This window comes from Drosophila suzukii, chromosome 3 (genome assembly GCF_043229965.1).
Source record: "Drosophila suzukii chromosome 3, CBGP_Dsuzu_IsoJpt1.0, whole genome shotgun sequence".
NCBI classification, from domain to species: Eukaryota; Metazoa; Arthropoda; class Insecta; order Diptera; family Drosophilidae; genus Drosophila; species Drosophila suzukii.
Genome location: NC_092082.1, coordinates 68,442,026 through 68,464,098, shown reverse-complemented (window position 1 = coordinate 68,464,098; position 22,073 = coordinate 68,442,026). Strand labels below are relative to the sequence as shown.

General features: G+C 41.1%; 6 protein-coding genes across 6 annotated transcripts in view; 2 read left to right on the top strand and 4 right to left on the bottom strand.

Annotated features, from left to right (window-relative positions):
* Positions 1-22,073, top strand: part of Ino80 (chromatin-remodeling ATPase INO80) — a 37,808-nt gene that overhangs the window by 655 nt on the left and 15,080 nt on the right. The window contains exons 3-11 of the mRNA XM_036816659.3: positions 58-2,234; positions 2,299-2,439; positions 2,495-2,672; positions 2,730-3,070; positions 3,137-3,398; positions 3,459-3,626; positions 19,248-19,406; positions 19,912-20,014; positions 20,088-20,173. Of these exons, the coding sequence (XP_036672554.3) occupies positions 58-2,234; positions 2,299-2,439; positions 2,495-2,672; positions 2,730-3,070; positions 3,137-3,398; positions 3,459-3,626; positions 19,248-19,406; positions 19,912-20,014; positions 20,088-20,173 (3,615 nt within the window). The remainder of the gene's footprint in view (positions 1-57; positions 2,235-2,298; positions 2,440-2,494; positions 2,673-2,729; positions 3,071-3,136; positions 3,399-3,458; positions 3,627-19,247; positions 19,407-19,911; positions 20,015-20,087; positions 20,174-22,073) is intronic.
* On the top strand, positions 3,733-4,901 carry LOC108017568 (uncharacterized). The gene has a single exon (XM_070997056.1). It carries the CDS (start codon positions 3,848-3,850, stop codon positions 4,811-4,813), a length of 966 nt encoding a protein of 321 aa, XP_070853157.1. The 5' UTR covers positions 3,733-3,847; the 3' UTR covers positions 4,814-4,901.
* LOC108017566 (putative serine protease K12H4.7) lies at positions 7,296-9,143 on the bottom strand. Its single transcript, XM_017084652.4, has 5 exons — positions 8,892-9,143; positions 8,642-8,823; positions 8,115-8,582; positions 7,877-8,058; positions 7,296-7,817 (listed from the first exon to the last, which is right to left on the bottom strand). The coding sequence occupies exons 1-5, from the start codon at positions 9,111-9,113 to the stop codon at positions 7,414-7,416; spliced, it is 1,458 nt and encodes a 485-aa protein (XP_016940141.3). The 5' UTR covers positions 9,114-9,143; the 3' UTR covers positions 7,296-7,413.
* Positions 11,811-13,577, bottom strand: LOC108017569 (putative serine protease K12H4.7). The gene is made up of 4 exons (XM_017084656.4): positions 13,331-13,577; positions 13,034-13,215; positions 12,345-12,979; positions 11,811-12,280 (listed from the first exon to the last, which is right to left on the bottom strand). Exons 1-4 carry the CDS (start codon positions 13,556-13,558, stop codon positions 11,883-11,885), a joined length of 1,443 nt encoding a protein of 480 aa, XP_016940145.4. The 5' UTR covers positions 13,559-13,577; the 3' UTR covers positions 11,811-11,882.
* Positions 14,366-16,349, bottom strand: LOC108017567 (putative serine protease K12H4.7). The gene is made up of 7 exons (XM_017084653.4): positions 16,061-16,349; positions 15,785-15,966; positions 15,486-15,721; positions 15,193-15,424; positions 14,968-15,134; positions 14,619-14,909; positions 14,366-14,548 (listed from the first exon to the last, which is right to left on the bottom strand). Exons 1-7 carry the CDS (start codon positions 16,259-16,261, stop codon positions 14,442-14,444), a joined length of 1,416 nt encoding a protein of 471 aa, XP_016940142.3. The 5' UTR covers positions 16,262-16,349; the 3' UTR covers positions 14,366-14,441.
* On the bottom strand, positions 16,704-18,370 carry LOC136117168 (uncharacterized). The gene is made up of 6 exons (XM_065866879.2): positions 18,230-18,370; positions 17,972-18,174; positions 17,445-17,906; positions 17,235-17,386; positions 16,906-17,178; positions 16,704-16,852 (listed from the first exon to the last, which is right to left on the bottom strand). Exons 1-6 carry the CDS (start codon positions 18,365-18,367, stop codon positions 16,731-16,733), a joined length of 1,350 nt encoding a protein of 449 aa, XP_065722951.2. The 5' UTR covers positions 18,368-18,370; the 3' UTR covers positions 16,704-16,730.

The window sequence follows — 22,073 nt, the reverse complement described above, 5'->3', positions numbered from 1 at the left end:
AGGAGTTTCCTACACCAAAATAAAAATCATGCTACTATCCACTTTGATCCCTTTCAGAATGCCCAGTATGCCTACTATGGCGCCGGTTTACTGTCCAACCACGACGTCTTTGCCGAGCGCCAGCAGGCGACTGCCGGAGTGCGCAAGAGGAGACGCCGGACAAAGCAGGAGATCCTCATGGCCCGTTTGGCCGAAGCTCAAGCTGGACCCAAGCCACCCAAACAGCGAAGGAGGGGTCGCAAGAAGCGGGACATCATGGGATCACCAGAATCCGGTGAGGTGCCTCCGTCAGAGCTGGGCAAATACTCGTTCGGCGACACACTGCCCACCAACGAAGACGAAGACGAGGACGGTGGCGAGGTGGATTATAAAAGGGAGTTGGCTAGCTTGGCTCTGGATTACCCGGAGGAAGAGGAGATCGAAGAGGAAGTGGACGTGGTGGGTGGCGCCGAGGGACAAGTGACTAAAGTCCGACGAAAGCGGAAGAATCCAGCAGCTTTGGCAGCTCGACGTCGTCGCATCTGGCAGATTATGTCCAAAAAGGAATCGGGCAGACTGCAGCGCATCAAGAGTAATAACCACAAGGAGATGCTGGCCAATTGCAAGCGTGTGGCTGGCATGTGCGCTAAAGTGGTACGACAGCGTGCTATCAACTCACAAAGGATAATGAAGGAAACGGTGTGGCGGGCTAAGCGACTCACAAGGGAAATGCTCGCCTATTGGAAGCGGTACGAGCGCGTGGAGCGAGATCAGCGGAGAAAGCAAGAGCGTGAGGCAGAGGAGCAGCGGAAACAGGACGTTGAGCTTATAGAGGTGAAGCGACAGCAGCGTAAGCTAAATTTTCTTATCACCCAAACCGAACTGTATGCCCACTTCATGTCCAAGAAACTGGGCCAGGGTACCGAAGAGGATCAGCTGCGCATTCTCAGCCAGCTGGATGAGGAGACCAACGCCAGATTGGCGGTTCAAGATGACTATGACCCAGGAGAGATGAAGCTGCTGGCTCAGGAGCACGCCGAGGCAGCCATGCAGAGGGATCTAGACAAAACCAGGGCTTTCGATGTGTTTGTAAAGAAGGAGGAGAAAGAGAAAGAGGAAAAGGAAAAGGAACTGGAAGGTGATGAGGATATCAAGCCACAACCCCGCCCGGAGACGAAGGATCTTCCCCAGCCCAAGATGTTTAAGGGAACTCTCAAGGGCTACCAAATCAAGGGCATGACCTGGTTAGCGAACATCTACGATCAGGGAATCAGCGGCATCTTGGCAGACGAAATGGGTTTGGGCAAGACAGTCCAATCAATAGCTTTCCTTTGCCATATCGCCGAGCACTACGGAGTGTGGGGACCCTTTTTGGTTATTTCACCCGCATCAACACTGCACAACTGGCAGCAGGAGATGTCTAGGTTCGTGCCCGATTTTAAGGTGGTTCCATATTGGGGTTCACCTGGAGAGCGAAAGGTACTGCGGCAATTTTGGGACAATAAGCACCTGCACACTCGCGACGCCAGCTTTCACGTGGTAATCACCTCTTACCAGCTGGTGGTTAGCGACTACAAGTATTTCAACCGGATCAAGTGGCAGTACATGGTTTTGGATGAGGCACAGGCCATCAAAAGCGCCGCGTCGCAGCGGTGGAAGTTACTACTGGGCTTCAGCTGTAGAAATCGATTGCTCCTCAGTGGCACTCCCATCCAGAACAGCATGGCGGAGCTATGGGCGCTGCTGCACTTCATTATGCCAACGTTGTTTGATTCCCATGATGAGTTCAACGAGTGGTTCTCCAAGGATATCGAATCGCATGCTGAAAACAAAACGGGAATTGACGAAAAACAAATATCCAGACTTCACATGATCCTTAAACCATTTATGTTGCGGAGGATAAAAAAAGATGTGGAAAACGAGCTGTCGGATAAGATCGAAATAATGGTGTATTGTCCTTTAACCATTCGGCAGAAGTTACTCTACCGCGCTCTGAAGCAAAAGATCCGGATTGAGGATCTCCTGCACCTGGCCAGTGGAAATACTACTACTTCCTCGTCCTCTTCAGCTTCAAACCTGATGAACTTGGTAATGCAATTCCGAAAGGTGTGCAATCATCCTGAGCTGTTTGAAAGAAGGGACGCCAAAAGCCCCTTTTTCATGCGTTGCGCGCAGTATACGATTCCCAGATTGATTCACGACGAAGGCCTTATACACAGAATGTTGCCCAGTCGAAAGCACTTGCTCTACAACCGGTAGGTAGATTTAATTTGAAGGTTTTTCCATGTTTTAACATTTCTCTTAAACTACCCGGTACAGTTTCAATATCTTCAAATCGGAATACATGCAAAGATCACTTTTTGAGGATGTAAGCGTAGAAAGCTGCTTTGGATTTACCCGCTTGTGTGATTTATCTGTGGGAGACATGGTGGATGTTACGCTTAATGGAATAATCGATTTGTGAGTATTTTTTTATTGTGTTATTCCTACAACTAACATCCGTTTTTATTCACAGTCTTTTACATTATCGAAGAGTTCTGGAGAAGTACCCACTGCTGGCCTACCGTCGCTTTTGGTGGAAGAAGCAACCTGACAGCAGGTATCAACTCTTGGAGCCGATGGTGGAAAACAAACTGGTCCTCGACTATTTGCCAGAGAAATGCGTTCTTCGAAACTTTCTGTTCACAGCGATGGTATAGGTTAAATTATAAATTTATTTTACGCACAACTTATCAATTTGCCCTTGATAGACCACCAACGAGAGCACCGTTTACTCCTTCGGCGATTACTTCACTTACAATATGCAGGAAACCATAGAACATCGAGTAATTCGTTCAAAGATTCTCGAGGAAAAAGCCTCCCTGATCGAAGAGAGCGCTGATGAGTCCAAGCAGGAACTGGAGATTGAGTCTGTGGAAGTCCAAACTAAATCGAATACTAAGAGCGATGTGAAGATGACAACGCTGCTGCTGCTGCCAGAGTTTCCGCATCGCCCTCGAAAACCCAGGAGCTACCATTGCGAACCGCTCTTCATGCCCCGTTTTATTTATGATTTGGGTCAGAAAGTGCAGGCGGTGGATAGGCAGTTATAGTGCGTTTTTATTGGATTACTTTGGATTTTTAAAAAAATGTTTGTCTTCTCTTGTATCCTTTATAGCTGTGATAGTCGCACTGCCGCCTGGACACAGATTCGTCACCAGCAGTGTGAGAACAGCCAGGGAAGGGAGCTCATCTCCACTGGCTTGGAATTGTGCAGGCCTTATAGTGGATGGTCTTCCATCGTGGTTCCCGATAAGGAGACGTTGATCACAGACGCCGGCAAACTATTTGTTCTGGACACCCTTCTCACCCGCCTCAAGGCGAATGGCCACCGAGTGCTCATCTATTCGCAGATGACCAAAATGATTGACTTGCTGGAGGTAGGTTTAATAAACTCCTTATCATAGCATTATCTTTAATTTATTTGGTAATATTCCCAGGAGTACATGTGGCACCGCAAACATCGCTATATGCGACTGGATGGTTCCAGTAAGATCTCCGCTCGTCGCGATATGGTTGCCGATTTTCAAACGCGAGCGGATATTTTTGTATTCCTGCTGTCTACAAGAGCCGGCGGTCTGGGAATCAATTTAACAGCCGCTGATACGGTGAGTTCATATTGTACATTCTTAAATTTGTAACTTTAATTAATTGGGGGACTTTATAACGAGTCTAACTATCGTTTAAAATCTGTAAAGCTTTTCCTTAACTTTCAAATCACACGCTTTCCGAAATTTCATTCGCTCGCGTTGTTCAAAAAAGTTTCAATCAAATCGAGTTTATGTAAAAACGCTAATATTAAGCAGTCAAAATTTTAAGTTTTATAAAAATGGCTCACAACCGCTACTTAGACCCCATGGACCAATTGATGACTACGAATCTGCCGCAGTTAAAGTCCAGCATTATTCCATACCGACCTAAGCCAAAGTTAATCCGTAGTGATTCCCCTAAATTGGAGAACGACAAGCGCAATGGGCTGGATTTGCAGGTGCCGGAGGAACCAGAGCCAGTGAATGAAAAACGAGTGCGATGGGCTCCAATGTATGGTGATAGAATCGAGATTAAGTCCTCCACTTACATAAGTCCACTGAGCTCCAAACATATCCGATTTGATGAGGAGACGCCAGATGAGGTGAGACTGGCGAACGAGCTCCGATTGGCGGTGCATCGTGGTGGTGGTTCTATCGATCCCGAGAAGAATTACGAGCTGAGGGCTCGACTATCACCCTTGCAGTTGCCCTACAGTCGTGTGCAACGGATCCTAAGGGAGTGCGAACTGAACGAGAGGAATCAGAGCACCTATAGCCTTCCCATGGACTATGGTCGTCAGTTAGTAGCCATGGTCTGCAAGGTTCGGACGGATAATCTCATCGACCTGAAGCTCCGTTTAGCCTCATTAATGAGACACAGCAAAGCACGCTTCTTCAATCGCCACTTATTCAACGAAACTGGCCTGATTGAAGCCACTTTGCCAAGCAAGACTCCCTTAAATTTCGAGGATTTCAATCAAACGTTGCGAACGGACGCTTTGTGGTGCAAGGCCACTGATAGCGCCATTACCGATTTGTCAAAAGGTGCCGTTTTGTTTAAATGTCGTCCCCATGATCTCCGAGAGGTTGCCGACAAACTGCGGCAGTGCAGCTATAAGATTACCTACACGGAAGTGGGACACTGTCCAAACAAGTCGTTGGTGGATTTAACAGATCGACAAATGGCCCGGTACCAGGAGTTTTGTAAACTTCTTCGGGAGGACGAAGATGTTGTAAAGATCTATGACAATGTTCGAGTCCACTAGTTTATCTAAAATTCCATGGCATTCCAAATTATTTAAAGTGAAAGTGAAATCCTAAGAGCTGTTAAATACAAATTCCTGATCCGCTGAATTTTTTTTTCCATAACTTTTTTCTGGTTTACAATGGGTACATTTTTTGGAAAGTGTACATTTATCAGTGGAGTGCTTAAATATTATGAGTAACCACTCTACCATTATAGTTTTCACAAGTCTTATATAGGCGTGAAATTATAATTGATTGTGCCTTGAGTGTGTACTTGAAAAACCATTATTTGCAAAAAGTCTACTTCAAGTTAGTCTTATTAAATTAAATTAAACTAAATGATTTCGTTGGTTTTACAAATATGAAACGAGTAATATTTTAAAAATATTTTTCATATGTGAATACTAAAATCAATTACAGATAATTTCTTAGTTCCCCATAGAACAAAAATTCTTCGCCTTCAGCTTGATGATTTATGGGCAGCTTTTGGACAATATTTTACTCGCCATTATAGACAAGAATTCGTTTGTCATTGTACCGAACTTGCAGGCGGAAAAACCCTGTGTGGCTCTTGTATCCATTTGCTAAACTACTTGTTCATGCACTGCGGCAGCCAAGGTTGAATCTTGAGCCAGGGGTGGTGACGGGCTGGGATGCGGATGAGGATGAGCTGGGAGTGAGTGGCGGCAGACCGCGATTTACTCGTGTGATCTTTATCGCCGCGCAACAATGAGACCCACCAATCCGAGGCCGGCGACCACGTAGAAGAATTCTCAGCCGAAAAGGATACAATATCGAACAGAATCTTTGCATGTTTCTCCCCCAGCCCAGCACTTCTTGTTCGATTTCAGCGGTTCTGGTCGATCTTTTCTTGGGTTATGGACTGGTAGTTCTGGTGCTCCGTGTGAACATTTTCGCCCGGTTCCTAAATCATTTTGTCACCGGTTTTGATTTGTTATTTGCGCACCCTGGCCAAAAGTAATTTGGTTTCAGCTCTTACTCTTCTGTCATTTTATAGCCAGGTTCTCAGGCTCAGTTCGGATCGGTCTCCCCGTCTCACTGGGCTCAGGTTTATGTCTCGAGTTGACTAATTCCATGTTGGTATTTTAGCTGGCTGATTGTTTGCCATCAGCGGATTGTCGAAGGCGGCTTCAAAGACCTTTTATAACTTATCGTGGGATGGGAGATCCAAAACGATGAATCAGAATCAGTCTTATTGGCCATTCTGTACCGCTTGAATATCTTAAAGTATTTATAAATGTAATATTTGTCCTTTTACGTTGTTGTAATCTTGTTCTTGACATTTTCAGAAGTGTGATTGAATTTATTTTCTTAATTCACTGACATTCTTAGTTTATCCGCAAGCTAAAATGGTATTCTATAGAATTTTACAACTTCCTCCCCGGCTGGAGAAAACAAAAAAGATATTTCAAACGTCAACCAATTTCCACAAGCTTTTGAATTATGGCAAGAATTTTTATTTCTTTTTCGATATAATTTCTCAAACACCATCGAAATGAGTTTCGCCCCTTACTCGTCTCCTTTTCTTGGGACCTTTCAGCAAGAACAAAAGTATTTCCCGTTCATGTCTTTGGCGCATACCTAAATAATTTGACCAAAAACTCAACACTTTGGCATGTCTTCGGCCTCTCGGTCGCCCTCCTTCCCCAATCTTCCACCAAAACCCCCAAAAGCCTAAAAAGAATCTCAAAGAGGAAGGGAAAACTGTACCAGTTACATTTTAAATGATACGAGGCCCACGATTTAATTGTATTTAATGCTATTTATAAGCAAATTGTATTGTTGGAAACAAGATCGCTTGGGTCTTGTTAAATGGATTTGCTTGGGTCATTATAATGCGTGACTCGATTCGGTTTCGGACCACAAGATTTATGACAATTTCTAAAGCAATGCAAAGTCTTTAAGTAGCCGGCTGTCTATCGATCTTGTTATGCCCAGCACGTTTCTGGATTTAGTGCAATTCATTGGGTGTAGGAGTCCGCCCTTCCACCACATACCACCTTTCCTCACTTTTCGGGACTGTCTATGTCCGTGATGGACTGTCGGAGTGGTCACACCTTTTCAAACATTTTGATGGATTTGTGGGCGACATAAATTCTCAGATTTTATGGCATCATATTTGCAAATCTTTCCAGCTTGAAAGTAAAATGAGTACCTTGAACTGTTTCTGTTTCAGAAACAGAAAGCTTTGACTGCTCCATGACTGTCCTCTCTAGGTTATTTGAAGTTATGGAAACTTGACGTTCTATAGGCACTCTTAGAGATAACACATTTCTACTTGTTCAGAGAATAAGCCACTCGAGATATTTGTTAATTGTGCAAAGGACAAGTGGCTGCTTCAGTTAAGAGCTCAATTGAAAGTCAATTCTGATGAGTAATATTGTTTAAAGAATTGATAAAGAGTTTTCTGAATTTAATTAATATTTACAGACTACAGGGTTCTTTGAGCCAAGCTGATAATAACTAAAACAAACATATATGTATGTTTAATATTTGCTTTATTAAGGCCAAATATATGTGATTAATTAATTATACATTTTAAAACAAAATAATAGTGTTATAAGTTCTTAACTTTAAAAGAAATTCATCAGTTGAGATATTAGTCTTCCAGCCATTGTGCCACAAGTTTGATCAGCTTCTCTTTGGAGGCCACCAGTTCGGCACTGTCTGTGGCACTAATCGATCCAGTATCGGGGCAATGGGAGGCATATGGGATAATGGTGGCTCCCTGTGCCACTCCGGCACCCACCTTGCTCCAACCATCAAGAGCTCCCTGCACAAAGTAGATATTGGTGGCGTTTACGTCCAGACCTCCAAATTCGTTGTTCGTTGCCCGGATTTTAGCGTGGATGCCAGCCGAGTCGTATTTTGATCCAAAGACTCCCTCGCAGGTGTCCTCATACAGAGCAGCCGGGAAATCTGACCCGAAAGGTTGACTCTTGCTGCCCGAGGACTGGAACCATCCGAACTCGCTGCAGGTCTGGAAGATCCAGGGCAAGTCGCCTAAAAATAGTTAATCAATTGTAACATCGTCCTTAACAGTTAAAGGTTGAAATTCTTACTATCTTCGTAGTTTTCCTTGGACCATTCGTAGTAGTCCACAGCCCCTTTGAAGGTTGTGCTAAGACAAGCGCCAGAGTGCTCATTGATTTTCCAGTTGATGAACTTCGAAAGTGCTACAGAATCATCATCACTAAATGCTCGCAGAATCGAGCAGTACTTGGGAATGTCATAATTCTCTGGCCTATGGGATAATATAATGTTATAAGGAAGTCCATTAGATTTTTTGAAAAAACTAACTTTTGGTACTGAGCAATGCCAGCGAAAATGTTGGCAATGGTGCTGAAAATCTGCCAACGGTCTTGTGCGCTGTCGGGATTAAAGTTAGAGCACAGATTAAGTTCCTTTGCCGCCTGAGTTCCGTTGCCAATTTCGAACAGATTCTCATAATAAGCGGTGGCATTGTCGATCAGATCATAACAATATTGTCCTCCAAGGGTGGCGTACGACTCGCCAACCACCTGCATGTAATCTTTGAAGTTCACCTTGGCCAAAAGCGGTGCCGATGAGGCCCAGCTGCCCCTGATGGTTTCCGGATAGAGCTTCCTGATCCAGGTGGCCATGGTGGCCGAGTAGGAGCAGCCAGAAACCACAACCTTGGAGTCCTTGTACTTGTCCTCCAGCTTCAGGGTGGCAAGCACGTTGATCACATCGGCCAAAGCCTGTTCGACGTTCTGGTATTTTTCCAAGTTCTCAGTGGACAGAGGACTAAAATATTATTCAATATTAATTATGACCATTAACCCTATCATAGTAGCTGGACTCACGTTATTGGAATACTCTCGCCAAAGAAACGATGTTCCGTGTAAAGGAGTGAACCATTGTGCTTCTTGGCAATGTCCTTCCAGAGACCAGAGGTAATGCCACTGGGATCGATGGCCCATTCGCCGCCCAAATAGATGAAGATGGGAGAGCCATCCACAAAGTACTTGTTATTGATATATATGCGCTGGGGATTGAAAGCGATAGTTAAAGAAAGTTATCCCTGATTCATGCCCCTTTCTAGCCAATCCTTACATCCTGCCAGGTGGCGTTGTCGCTATCATCGAAGTTGTCCAGCTTTTGGGTGATCCAGCGCTCCTCCACCTTGGCCCGGGTCTTCTGTGGTTCCACTGGAGGACCTCGATGCAATTCCCTCAGGGATTTGACAAAGGCATTGGCCTTCGGCTTCTGTTCACCCAAACTGGCTGCTGCAGTCAGGGGTGCCAGTACGGCGAGTACTACTAGGATATACTTCATATTGCTTGATAGTTCACAAGTTAGCGAATGATTTTCTACCATTGGTCGCGGACTATTTATTGGAAAATATTTGCCACTGGCAGTCACATCAGCCTTTGATAGGGTCTTTTAGAACTTAATTGCAAAACAAACAAATATCGAAAATATATAGCACTGATAAAGTCAAGGGTAATTTGCTCGTATCACTACTTGCATTACATTACTTGGGCAAAGACAAAGAAATTGTGCAAGTCCCTATTGATAGGCTTATATCCTCTAAGATATAATGCAAGGAAAAGAAAAGGGTTTAGATATATTAGGACTCTTACGTATTGATTCAAAACTAAATTTGGTTTAGGTAACATTTTATTATTATTATTATTATCTAATGCTATTTTATAGTTGAAACTATAAGCTAACAGAGAATTGATTATAGAGCTATAGGAGCTGTTGGCCTTAAGCTTAGTAAATATTTTAATTTATTTGTACTTTATGTAAACATTTCCCTTATAGTAATTTTAATACCGTTGCGGAGGGTACAATGATTTCAGACAAAAATTTTAAACGCAGTGAATGAGACGTTTCCGTTTCCCGATAAAGTATATATATATTCTTGATCAGCATCACTAGACGACACGTCCATCTGTCATTCTGTCCGTTTCTACGCAAACTAGTCTCTCAATTTTAAAACTAACGGGATAAAACCTTCCCAAAAGTATAGAAGTCGGAACGAGCAGGATCGGAAAATTATATACTGTAGCTTCCGTAGGAACGATAAAAAATTCGTTTTTTAAATAAAACAAATTATAACTTCAGCGTTGTTTGACATATTAACTTCTACTTTTGTGGATATAATTCTTTTAATATTTCAGAATTTTTAATTTCATATAGCTGAAGTAGGAACGATCGGATAATTAATGTCAAAATAATACATGGACCGTTATATGTCGTTTTTGGTAAACATACACGGTTAAAATGAACATTATCTTAAAATGTTTGTAATTAGTTTTAAGTTTTCTAAAAATCGTGAAGCTCTGTACATACAATGCTCCCACGGGCACGACCTGCAAGGGTTATAAATATTGAACTGTTTCATAATTTTACTACCTTGTTGATTAGTGTACTAGTACACGTGCCATAGAATCGTTTCACTCTAGTCAATTTAATCCTATATAAGCAAACGTTACACATTTATAGGCCAATGTTTTGTTACCAAATATTTACTTTTTAGATTCCTTGGTCAATAAGCTTCTGTCTTATCGAAATGTATAAACAAAGAACGTAACAAAATTAGTTTCTCTACCACTTGTCTAATCAAGCATGTAAGAGCTAAAATGAGAGCTTAATTACATTCTCTATAACTTTTTTTAACAATTACACTAAACTGTATTTAGAATATGATTTACTTTAATTAAAAAACAAGGAAGAACGCTATAGTCGAGTACCTCGACTATCAGATACCCGTTACTCAGCTATATGGAGATATGCAAGCAGCAAAGCGAGATTAAAATGCGCCACCTACCGGCGGTATACAGATTTAAGCGTTGTGGGCGTTAGAGTGGGCGTGGCAAATTTTTTTTTGGATCAATCGATAGGTATTGACGAGACCAATACATTTCAGTTGAAATTTGTTATCTAGCATGAAAATTGTGGGTGTCACAGGTTTTCGCGGTTTGTGGGCGTTAAAGTGGGCGTGGCAAACTTTTTTTTGGGTCAATCGATAGGTATTGATGAGAACAATACATTTCAGTTAAAATTTTTATTCTAGCATCAAAACTATAGGAGCCACAGTTTTGGGCGGCTTGTGGGCGTTAGAGTGGGCGTGGCACTGTGCCGAAACAAACTTGCGCTGCGTAAGAAGCTCAGGAATCTGCACGCCAAATCTCAATAGCCTAGCTCCCATAGTTTCCGAGATCTCAGCGTTCATCCGGACGGACAGACAGACGGACAGACGGACATGGCTAGATCGACTCGGCTAGTGATCCTGATCAAGAATATATATACTTTGTGGGGTCGGAAACGCTTCCTTCTGCCTGTTACATACTTTCCGACGAATCTAGTATACCCTTTTACTCTACGAGTAACGGGTATAATAATCTCAATAAACAAAATAAAGATTTATATTTATTGTGTGAGTTACAAACGACGAACGAATTTAAATTATTGACTTAGGAATTTATTAAGTTGATGCTTATAGCTTAACACAGATGTACCTCTATTTCTCATCCATTGTTTCCTTAACAATATTTTAATTATCAAAAGTCAAAAATATTTCCAATCTTGATATACCCGACCACTTAGTTCCTTCTTATACTATGGTATTTTAGTTCCATCTGGTTACAAATTTTCTTATCTACCCACAATTTTAGTTGCATATTTTTTGGCGTCAATTTAAGGAAAAGCTATACTTTTAGACCCTAAATAATGTTAGTTAAAGTTTCATGATTTGGTATTTTTACTACATCAATAAAATTCAAAAACAAAAAAATAAAACATATTTATTCAAGAAACAACATTAACATTTTTATAATGCTTTAATATAAATTAAGTATGTATTTGGGTTTTACAATGTTTACGGAAAGATTCCTTTGAGTAAAATCAATTTTAACATAACTAAAAAACGATATTGTTACAGAAAACAAACTATGGCTGGTGTAAAGTATTATTTAACATAAATTAGCCAAACATAAAAAGTATTATTATTGATAGAAAAAAAACTTTGTTTTTGGTTCATGTAATCTTTTTATTGAAGAAAAAATACCAATTATGGACTTATGCTGGCCATCAAATTTAAGCCAACCACTGGCGCACCAAGTCTGCAATTTTTTCCTTAGAGGCACGCAGTTCAGCGGAGTCTGAGGTCCTGATCGAACCAAAATCGGAGCAATGGGAGGCATTGGCGATGAGGGTGGCTCCCTGCGCTACTCCATGACCCATGGGGTTCCATGGATCCAGGGCACCGTGGGTCATGTAGACATTCTCTACACCGGGTTCCATGCCTCCAAAGTACTCGTTGGTCTGGTCTGCATTGTTGTTAATCTGTTCATTTCCAAATTGCGAGCTGAAGACATCTCCGCAGAGGGTTGTGTAAAGGGTGGCGGGGAACTTGGTGCCGAAGGGCTGATTCCTGGAGCCTGAGCTCTGGTACCAACCATACTCATTGCAGGTCTGGTAGTACCAGGGACGACCTGTAGGATTAGGAATACAAAATTGATCAACTTTCGTTTTAGGGATATAAAACTTTTAACATACCAGCACCGAAGTTCTCCACTGACCATAGATAGTACTCCACAGTGCTGGCGTAGGTGGCATCAACGCAGGTGGGCATTCCAAAGCCCCAGTACACAAAGTTAGCGATAGCAGTGGCATCATCCCGGAAGCTCAAAAGGTAGTCACAGTAGTACTCAATATCGCCAGAGCTTTGGTATTGCGCCACGCCAGAAAACACGTTCGAGATACTTCCGAACAGGGACCACAAGTCCAGATCGTTTTTGTCATCAAAACTATTGCACAGACGCAACATGGCCCTAGCTTCGGCTCCACGCTTGTTGGCGAAGAGGGACTCCAACTCGGCGATGCCATTCTCGATCCTATTGTAACATTGCTGGCCGCCCAACTCTAGGAAAGCCTGGCCCACCACCTCCTTGTACTCGGTGAAGTCAACCTTGGCCAAAAGAGGAGCACTGGAGGCCCAGCCACCAACCACCAAGTCGGGATACAGACGCTTGAACCACACCACCATGGTGGCTGAGTAGGAGCCGCCAGCCAAAAGCACCTTGGAGTTGGCCAGCTCGGCATTCTCCGCCTTGATGGTCAAAATGAAATTGGCCACATCGGCCAAGGCCTGCTTTACATTCAGATATTTGAGGTTTTCTGTGGACATGGTTCTAAAAGAAGCTATGTTTAATTCACAGAGTAAAGAAGGATTAAAAAGGACTTACGTAGTGGGCACACTTTGACCATAGTAACGATGTTCGGTATAGATGAGAACACCCTTGTGTTCCTCAGCCATATCATACCAATGACCACCGCTGACCATGCTCTGCTCGATCTCCCATTCGCCACCCAGGTAAATGAAAATGGGACTTCCCTCAGTTTGGAACTCATCGTTGAGCAAATAACGCTGAAAAGTGTAAGTTGAGGCTTACCTTACAATATGTCTTATCATGTTTTGTGTTTGCTACACAGTTATGTAATTCTTTTCCTGGAACAGCTCTTTTTTCCAAAAATCGACCTACCATCTGATAAGTTCCCGTATTGCTCTCGTCAAAGTGGTCAAGTTTCTGGGTAATCCATTTCTCCTGAACAACCGCGCGGTTAGTCACGACTTGCTGCGGCGGACCACGGCTCAAATTCTTGAAAGTCCTGGCCAAAACCGGCACATCCTTAAACTTTGAAATGTCCAAGGCGTGGACTAGTCCTACAGCCAAGACTACAGCAAGGCAGACCAAACGTAGAGCAGCCATTTTCAGAAATGAACCGACTATCCGTTCTGATTAGGGCTTTTAAGTTGACCGTCAGAGGTAATCGGCCTTTGCAACCAAGATAAAGATTGTAAATTTCACACATTTGATAAGTAGTGGCCAGCGACATGATATGATAGCGATTAGAATTTGCGATTAGACGTGCCCATTTGCCGTCTATAATAAATCGATCGGAACTTATTGGGAATCTTTTGTGCGATTAGTTGGGAATTACCATTTACGGTCGGCCATCAAAATCACAGCTGTGTCATGATTGACTAATCAGTGATATTTTGTTAAGTAATTCTTCTATTTCATTATATATGGTCTGTTCTTTTACAAACCAAAAACCTTTTTTGGGTGACATTTTTGATATGCTTGAAACTTTTTTTACGTTACTATTCGGTAAATAAGTACACACTTGTATAAGGATTTGGCTATAAAAAAATATTTGTATACCTGTTACTCGTGGAGTGAAAGGCTATTGGACCATTTATTAAAATGTTATAACCAAATAATAATATATAATTATCAAATTCAATAGAGTGCGAGAGGGGTGGAGATATATTCCAGCAGAAAATCGGCTCTTACACGTGTTTACTTATTTGTCCGTTCAGTTTGTAAAAGAACTCCCCATATACCAATAAAAAATGGTTTCTTAAAGCAATTTTATTACATAAGAAAGGCTTATTTTATTAGGTAAAATTAAATATGCATCGTTTAACAAAAGTTATCAGATCAAATCATAAATCATTTATGGATTTTCCCGTTTCTTATCTTAACTTGATTAAATTCCAATGCCAAAAATGATTGTAGATTTGTTTAAACGTTTATTCCACTTAGATTAAGATTGACATTTTTTTATGTACTGTGGCGTTGACTTCAATTATTTAACCCATTCGCGGACCAGTTCGGCAATGCGTTCCTTGGAGGCTTTCAACTCAGCACTGTCACTAGAGCTAATTGATTCGAAGTCCCTGCAGTGGGCATGTTCTGGAGGATCATAATAAAATATTATTATTATTTTCTATTTCAAATATTGTAACATTTATAAAGTGTTCACCTGGAATGATGGTGGCCTGATCCGGATCTTGAATTCCCATTGCCCTCCAGGGATCCAATTGACCATGGGAGAGATAGACATTTTCCACACCAGGAGTCAATCCACCAAAGTACTGATTGGTGGTATCCACTTGGTTGTTAATGAACTCGTTGCCATACTGAGGGCCATATAAATCAACGCACATGGTGGTGTAGTATGTTAAAGGGAACTTGGTGCCGAAGGGCTGGGCACTTGAGCCGGAGGTCTGATACCAACCAAATTCATTACAGGTCTGGAATGTCCACTGACGCACTGTAGGAATTGTAGTTATGTAAGTTAAGCCTTGAAAAACAATCCACGGTGGACTTACTGATATTGCCATTGTAACTAGTATCCAGCATCAGACCAGTTATAAAGTTATAAGTAAAGTCATAGCACCTGGCATTTCCATATGATTCCAACAAGTAGCCAGCAACACCACTAAGGTCATCCGATCCAGCCATTATTTTTTGGCAAGCACCCTCGATTTGACCAGTACTGAAGGTTTAAAAAGAGATTAGTATTATACCCAATATTATGTGATTGATTTCCTCACCTATGAGACTGCACTAAGCCCGCAAACGTATCGGAAATATAGGCGAACAGAGTCCACACATCCAGATCGCTATAGACATCGAAGGGTTCGCAGAGCCTAAGGAGGGCCTTGACCTCGGCGCCTCGTTTGGTGGCTATCATGGTCTCCATCTCGGCAATGCCGTTCTCAATTCGCTTGTAGCAGTCAGCGCCACCCATCTGGGTGATGGATTGGCCAGTGATTTCTTTGTATTCTGCAGGAAATGAATATTATTTTCCATACTAAAAGGGACCTTTGAACAAATTTCGACCCACCCACAAAGTTGACCTTGGCAAAAAGCGGAGCGCTGGAAGCCCAACCTCCAACCACAAGATCGGGGTAGAGTCTCCTGAACCAAGTGACCATTGTGGCGGAGTAAGAACCACCCACAATAACGACCTTGGAATTAGACAGACCCTCATAATTTTCCTTGATGGTAAGGATGAAATGAGCCAAATCAGCCAAGGACTGGTTCACAGTCAGATATTTAATGTTTTCATTAGAAAGATCACTAGAAGGAGAGGACAAATATTTTGTTTAAGGAGCTCTTAAATTTGTTGTACATTTCACTCACGGCAAGGGCCTGCTCTGTCCATAGTAGCGGTGTTCAGTATAGGCCAAAAGAGCATTGTGTTCCACGGCCATGTCGTAGGTATGGCCACCAGTTATTCTGCCAGGGGAGATCTCCCATTCTCCTCCAAGGTAAATAAACAGAGGGGCTCCAGACTTATAATGAGCATCGTTGAGCATATAACGCTAAAAGAGTTGATCAACAAATTTGTAACTCTCCGAATGTTTCTACAATCTATTCACCCTCCAAGGGGATTAGGTAATTTAACATTATATATACCATTTGCCATGTGCGTGTCTCTGACTCATTGAAGTGGTCCAATTTCTGTTCGATCCAAAGTGTTTGCACTTCATCTGCCCGGTTCTGAGAAGTTGGGAGTGGTGGTTCTTCATGAAGCCTTTTGAAGATCCTCTCGACTGTACTTCCACGAGTTTGGCTTGAGGCCAAAAGTGCCAATGCAATTCCTAGCCAGAACTTCATCGTCAATCGTCGAGTGTTGGAATAAGACTGATCAACCTTTAAAAGCTTATGTGCCTACTAATTCACTTGCTTTAGCTCAAAGCAAATCTTATCACCAACGTAGTACCCAATTAGCAGTTCTTAGCCAGTAAATAATATTGTCAACTGGTCTAAATAGATTGTTGGTAGTTTACGCTGCTTTTTATTAGCCTAGAAGCCATGCAGCGCCTTATCGTGTGGTATTGTGGTCGCAACGACTGTTTCGATTATCAATCTTAAAGTTTCACTCACTCAATTCGAAAGTACTTGAAATGTCGGTAGTAGAGTTACCCGATAAGGGTTGTACAAGGTATAGAACAATTACTAACTAGAGTGTAGTTATACCCTTTCAAAGGTTGATTACAAAAAATAAGGAAGTTTATAAAAAGATTTTATTATTTACAAATTTGTAAACAACAAATGCATCTCTTTTTAGTTTTTACCAAAAAAGTTAATTGGATGGATTCCTAATTTGTAATTTTTGCACTTCGAAATCTATATCAGTCTTCAAGGTTTTTATAGATGGTTTATCGTTTTCTGTTGATGGTTGTAGATCCTCGCAGTGAGTAGCATCTGAAGTAAAGTAAATGAATTATTATTCCAAGGTAAAATGAGATCAAGTTTACCCTCTAAAATATAAGTCCGGTTGTGTTTTCTCACTTTAGTTGCTGACCAAGCATCCAGTTGAGGTTGTGTTAAAAATACCCTGCGGAAACTTTCCCTGCCATCCAAATCCTCAAAATTTCGATCGGTGTTTTTTACTTTTCTGTTTATATAGCAACTGAAGAACTTATATCCAAAGGTATCATAACACAGATCCAGCCAAAAATCAACAGAAACAAATTCAGAGGTTTGAAAGTTTCCAAGCTGACTACAACTTTGGTAAAACCAAAGGCGAGCTGACGTTTAAGTTTATAATAAAAAGGTTTGTTATAATACGAAATATTCTACCTACCGGAATCTGTGGTATAGTGAACGTCCCTTAGAGCTTTTAAGCTGGAAATAGAGTCGTAGCATTCGGTAGAATTCCCCTCCAGTTGCTTTTTAACGTACGAGGTAAATGACGTTTTCGAAATATCATCGCAAGCGCTTTGAATACTTCTTTTACTATACGAAACAGTGTTTTGTAATACAAATGTATAAGTAATTTACTATATTTACTTACTTTCCATACTGCACTAAAGACCCAACCACATTAGTCAATCTTTCAAATAAATTAATAACATGAACATTGTTTGTATGGTCAAATCCGCAAATATTCATTTCAATGAGTTTTGTAGTATTATGATTATTTAAATCAGCTTTAAGGTCCTTTAAGCCCTCAACGATCTGATCATGGCACTTCTTACCCCCAATGTTTTGAACAAGTTCAAAAACTTTTGAATAGAACTCTTTTAAATCAGTTTTAAACTGAAAAGGGGCACTGGAACCCCATCCTAAGTCGAATAAGTTGGGATAGAGCTTGGCAAACCATGGGACCATGAACCCTGAATACGATCCTCCCACCAGAAATACCTTGGAGTCACCGAAATAGGTGGTATTGGCTTTTAAAAATCGAATTAAATTAGCCACATCTGCCATGGCCTGGGGAACTGAAAGGTATTTTAGATATTTCACGTCAAGAGACCTAAAATCGACACATTTTGTAAGTCATCATTGTAATTAGCCGTATTTTAACTTTTCAGAACGCACTTTGTTGGCTTACTTTCTCCATAATAACGATGTTCACTATGTATCAGATATCCTCTATATCGTTTAGCCAAGTCGTTGATATAACTCTTGGTCAGCATAATGTTTGAAACATTTGTTGTAGGCGATAAAATTGTGCCCTCGCCACCCATAAAGAAAAATATTGTACCATTTGGCTTAAAATAATCTTCCTTCACCATGTATCTCTAAATAGAAGTTTGTACTGGATTTTTTGTAATATAATATTATTATGAGTGTTACCATTTTGAAAGTTCGTGAATCCTTATGAAAGTGATCCAATTTCTGTTCGATCCATCGGAATTCAATTGGTTCCTTGATGCATTGAATGCTAATGATAAATGTATTGAAATAATAAAAAACTAATTTTCTGTTAAACATGGCTGTTACTACTGTGAACTGGTAATACAGTTTTTTTTAGCTTTTTTAAAGAGTAGCTTAAGCGTTTTTAATAACAATTTAATGCTTTGAGTTTTCACGGTGAAAATAAAACAATTTAAATAGGCGCAACAAATGGATGTGTGAGGAAAAGTAGCTCCATGGTTTATCCAAACTATATTTAGAAATTAAAAACTTCCAATGCAAAGATCATATCGGGTTCCAAATTTATTTCCGCATGAAAATAATATGCAAAATAATAAACCGCCTGTGCATCCAAAATTGTTCTAATGGTAGACTTCCCGTGTTATATTCTCAATCGAATTTGAATTCAATTTAATAGACAGATTCCTCAATGGGCCACTTCCTTCTTACGCTTCTGAAAAGAGCTCAACACGTGTTCCAAATAAAAAAGAAAACATCAATCCCTTGAGCAGTTCGATTTTAATTAGTCCCATCTCTCGACCGGAAACGCCACTCCCTCAAGACAACCCTTGAGAAACCAATGGAGAATTGCTGAACACTTGCACACCGAACACGTACCAAGTGCGGTTCAACAGGGGCAACGAAGGGTTAACACCGGTGGCGGGAGTTTTTCTACTACAGATAATAAACAGGAAAAGCGGAAAATTCGTGACACTACAAAGTGGTTTATAGGGTAGCCGAATTCGAAGAAGGAACTAATAAATATGCAGGCTCGAAATCATCAAAAGAATGGCGAAAGGATGTGCGTGTGCAGCAACTATTTGCATACTAATAGGAAGTGGGAAAATCCCAAAGACAATTCTGGCCAAATATCATATTTAATAGGATTATTACGATATATATTAAGAAAGGATTACAAAACTAAGTGTAATAACCAAAAATTACCTCCCATTTTCAGGTCATCTTTTACGATTCGGACTGGAATCCCACGGTCGATCAACAGGCCATGGATCGGGCCCATCGTTTGGGCCAAACGAAACAGGTGACCGTCTATCGACTCATCTGCAAGGGAACCATCGAGGAGCGGATTCTGCAGAGGGCCCGAGAAAAAAGCGAGGTGAGTGATCGGGGGACAGGAAACCCTACCAAACCGCAAAACTCTTCAAGTTGCTCGGTTTTCCTTTTGTTGCGTCCCATATTAGGCACGTGCTTTGTTGGGAATAAAAAACCCTCCTAAAAAACCGGAGCATTGTTGCGCCTTTGGGATTTAAAGAAAAAAGTGCTCAATGGGAAACACGAGCACTTGTAGTTGGGATTAAAATGGTTTGGGTTGGTAAACCAACACCGGAAATTAATTATACAATTGGATAGGCGACATTTTGGTTACGCCTCCTGTGTTCTGTATAAGTTGGAGTACTTCTTCGCCTTCTTGTGCATTTATTGGCTTAATTACCAAAACAGAAATCCCTGATTACCATATGAAAGTATTTCGGGCCGACAAATAAATAGTTTAGGAAGTGAGGGAACCCTTTTGGCGCTATCCCTGTTCTTGAACGAGTTTCATTTCATTTCCCGTCTTGCATTTCTAATCGAATATTGGTATTTTCTCCCCCGAATTTCAGATACAACGCATGGTCATAAGTGGCGGCAATTTCAAGCCCGACACACTCAAGCCCAAGGAAGTGGTCTCTTTGCTATTGGATGATGAGGAAATTGAAATGAAATGTGAGTAGATTAGCGATAGATATGGATATTATATGAAATTAATTATTATTTATATATTCTTTATGGACATTAGATCGCCAGGAGGCCAAACTGCAGTCTTCTTCACCGACTCCAACAGCAGCCACGCAAGGCGAACGCAAAAGACGACATCCCAATAAGGTGAGAACGATTTGCCCCAAAGACAATCTTGTTAGAACCAAACCGAACGATCTGTGGGCCATTTCATGCATGATCCAGGCCGACTGCCTAATGGCTGTTTATTAGACCAAGTTTGCACTTGCTACACGACAAGTTTCGTCTGCGCTCCCTAATGAAAGTAAATGATCTTTTGAGTGAGGTTCAAATTGCGAGTGCGTCCATATACAGAGAGCAAAAGCGAGGAGAAGCCCGGCTCAGTTGTTCTTGGCCTATGGCATTGCATTGGTGGTCATGGTCACGTGATTCATGCAACATCACAGCACACACATACAGATACAAACAGCAACAAAGACAATTCAATTTGCTACAAAACTCAACTCATCGTCTTGGCTGGTCTTGGTCTGCTTCATAGCGTGCTTTGAACCTACTCCATGAGCCATAAGCCACTAGCACTTCCAGCCGACTATATTCATTCATCCAAGTGTCGTACACATTGAGAAAATGCTAGGCCAATTGGTCAAATCTTTTGAATATATAAGAATAGTAATTTAGAAGTATCCTTAGTCCTTCGATGATAAATTAGGAATATTACATTTAAACCAAATTCTCTTTTCACTCATGGTAACCTCTTATTCAATACAAGTTTTTTTTGGAAAAGACTATTACATCTAGTTATAAAAATCCAAAAATCAAAAAGGGATGTGCCATATATGTAAATTTATTATCTAACAAATGTTACTATATTTATTTCCCCTTGTGTACTCGTACTCCCCACCAGAGATACTTCATACTTACTCTCCAAAGCAAACACTTTGCTTTTACCCTACTTGGACTCGCAGTCGCTGTCTCTCGGAGACTCTTTTAAAAAACAGTTTCAAGTGCTTTTTGGTTCGCTTTGGCTTGGATCGGATCGGATTGGTTCGGTTTGGGGTGCAGGCTCTACTACTACCAACCACCTCCAAACTCGGGCCCTGACTCTTCTTTGTGTTTGGTTTTGTTTTTGTTGGTTTCGCTAAATGATTTTGTGCGTTCAATGGAACACTGATTATGGTCTGGTGCTGCCGATGTTGCTTCTTCTGGCTTTGGGTCTGGCTCTGGGTCTTCGTCTTGGTGGCTTCTCTCCGTTTTAGGTTCTACGACCACTGGTGTTGCGCCTCCTTTTAGTTAGTCGAGTCCACTCAAGTTCATATGCCACCAGCCGACACAATGCTATAATGGCACGCAGTCATATCCCGAATCCCCTCGTCTCGGGGTTTTCAATTCATTTACGGTCGGAAGTTCAAGTTTCCAATGCGCGAATAGTAATTTTCATGTTTTCAGGTTAAGTGCAGCAATCGTCTTCCTTCCTCTGGGCCTTTCGATTGGAGAGGGGCATTCATTTGGAACAGATTCTGCTGTGCAAGATTTGTGTCGCAGTTGTTTGTTATGGAACGGTTTATTTTCTTTACTGATATAATGATATATAATTTGAGCGAGTGCTTTACGCCCAGTTGGTTTTATTGGTGGAGAAATTGTAAATTATTTAAATGAGAACTTTTCTTTTAATTCGGTTTTAATAAATATGTATGATCTTTATTTTTCATTTTACCATAAAATCATTTTTCTATTTCCGTTTTTAAACTTTGATCTTAAACACATTTTAATATAAACTTTTTTCACTTACCCAACAAATTATAACAACATTTGTATTTCTATAACATCTTGGATATTACATTTTTTTGCCTAGAACTCTCTTTTAATTGAATTTTAAACTACCACAACTTTTTCTCATTTCGCCTTAAACTTTAACAATGAATATCATTAATTTTTGAACGATTTAACAAGCAGCTGAGTGCATGTTGGAAAATTGCTACTGTTTTCCCAGCAATTGACTAACAAAATCTGGGCAAAATGTATGCAAAACTCTTTACCCTACTTCCGA

What these genes read in the sequence shown, in the direction of transcription:
- LOC108017568 (XM_070997056.1), top strand. Translation starts at nt 3,848, where the DNA reads ATGGCTCACAACCGCTACTTAGACCCCATGGACCAATTGATGACTACG.
- LOC108017569 (XM_017084656.4), bottom strand. Translation starts at nt 13,558, where the DNA reads ATGGCTGCTCTACGTTTGGTCTGCCTTGCTGTAGTCTTGGCTGTAGGA. An exon ending in GGTCAAAGTGTGCCCACTAC is followed by an intron (nt 12,980 to 13,033) that starts GTAAGTCCTTTT and finishes AGCTTCTTTTAG; the next exon opens with AACCATGTCCACAGAAAACC. An exon ending in AGTGGAGAACTTCGGTGCTG is followed by an intron (nt 12,281 to 12,344) that starts GTATGTTAAAAG and finishes CTAATCCTACAG; the next exon opens with GTCGTCCCTGGTACTACCAG.
- LOC108017567 (XM_017084653.4), bottom strand. Translation starts at nt 16,261, where the DNA reads ATGAAGTTCTGGCTAGGAATTGCATTGGCACTTTTGGCCTCAAGCCAA. An exon ending in TGCCAAGGTCAACTTTGTGG is followed by an intron (nt 15,425 to 15,485) that starts GTGGGTCGAAAT and finishes CATTTCCTGCAG; the next exon opens with AATACAAAGAAATCACTGGC. An exon ending in TAGTTACAATGGCAATATCA is followed by an intron (nt 14,910 to 14,967) that starts GTAAGTCCACCG and finishes CAATTCCTACAG; the next exon opens with TGCGTCAGTGGACATTCCAG.
- LOC108017566 (XM_017084652.4), bottom strand. Translation starts at nt 9,113, where the DNA reads ATGAAGTATATCCTAGTAGTACTCGCCGTACTGGCACCCCTGACTGCA. An exon ending in ACAACGCCACCTGGCAGGAT is followed by an intron (nt 8,824 to 8,891) that starts GTAAGGATTGGC and finishes TTCAATCCCCAG; the next exon opens with CGCATATATATCAATAACAA. An exon ending in GGCGAGAGTATTCCAATAAC is followed by an intron (nt 8,583 to 8,641) that starts GTGAGTCCAGCT and finishes ATAATATTTTAG; the next exon opens with TCCTCTGTCCACTGAGAACT.
- LOC136117168 (XM_065866879.2), bottom strand. Translation starts at nt 18,367, where the DNA reads ATGTTTAACAGAAAATTAGTTTTTTATTATTTCAATACATTTATCATT. An exon ending in GGAGAAAGTAAGCCAACAAA is followed by an intron (nt 17,907 to 17,971) that starts GTGCGTTCTGAA and finishes TGTCGATTTTAG; the next exon opens with GTCTCTTGACGTGAAATATC. An exon ending in CCGGACTTATATTTTAGAGG is followed by an intron (nt 16,853 to 16,905) that starts GTAAACTTGATC and finishes ACTTTACTTCAG; the next exon opens with ATGCTACTCACTGCGAGGAT.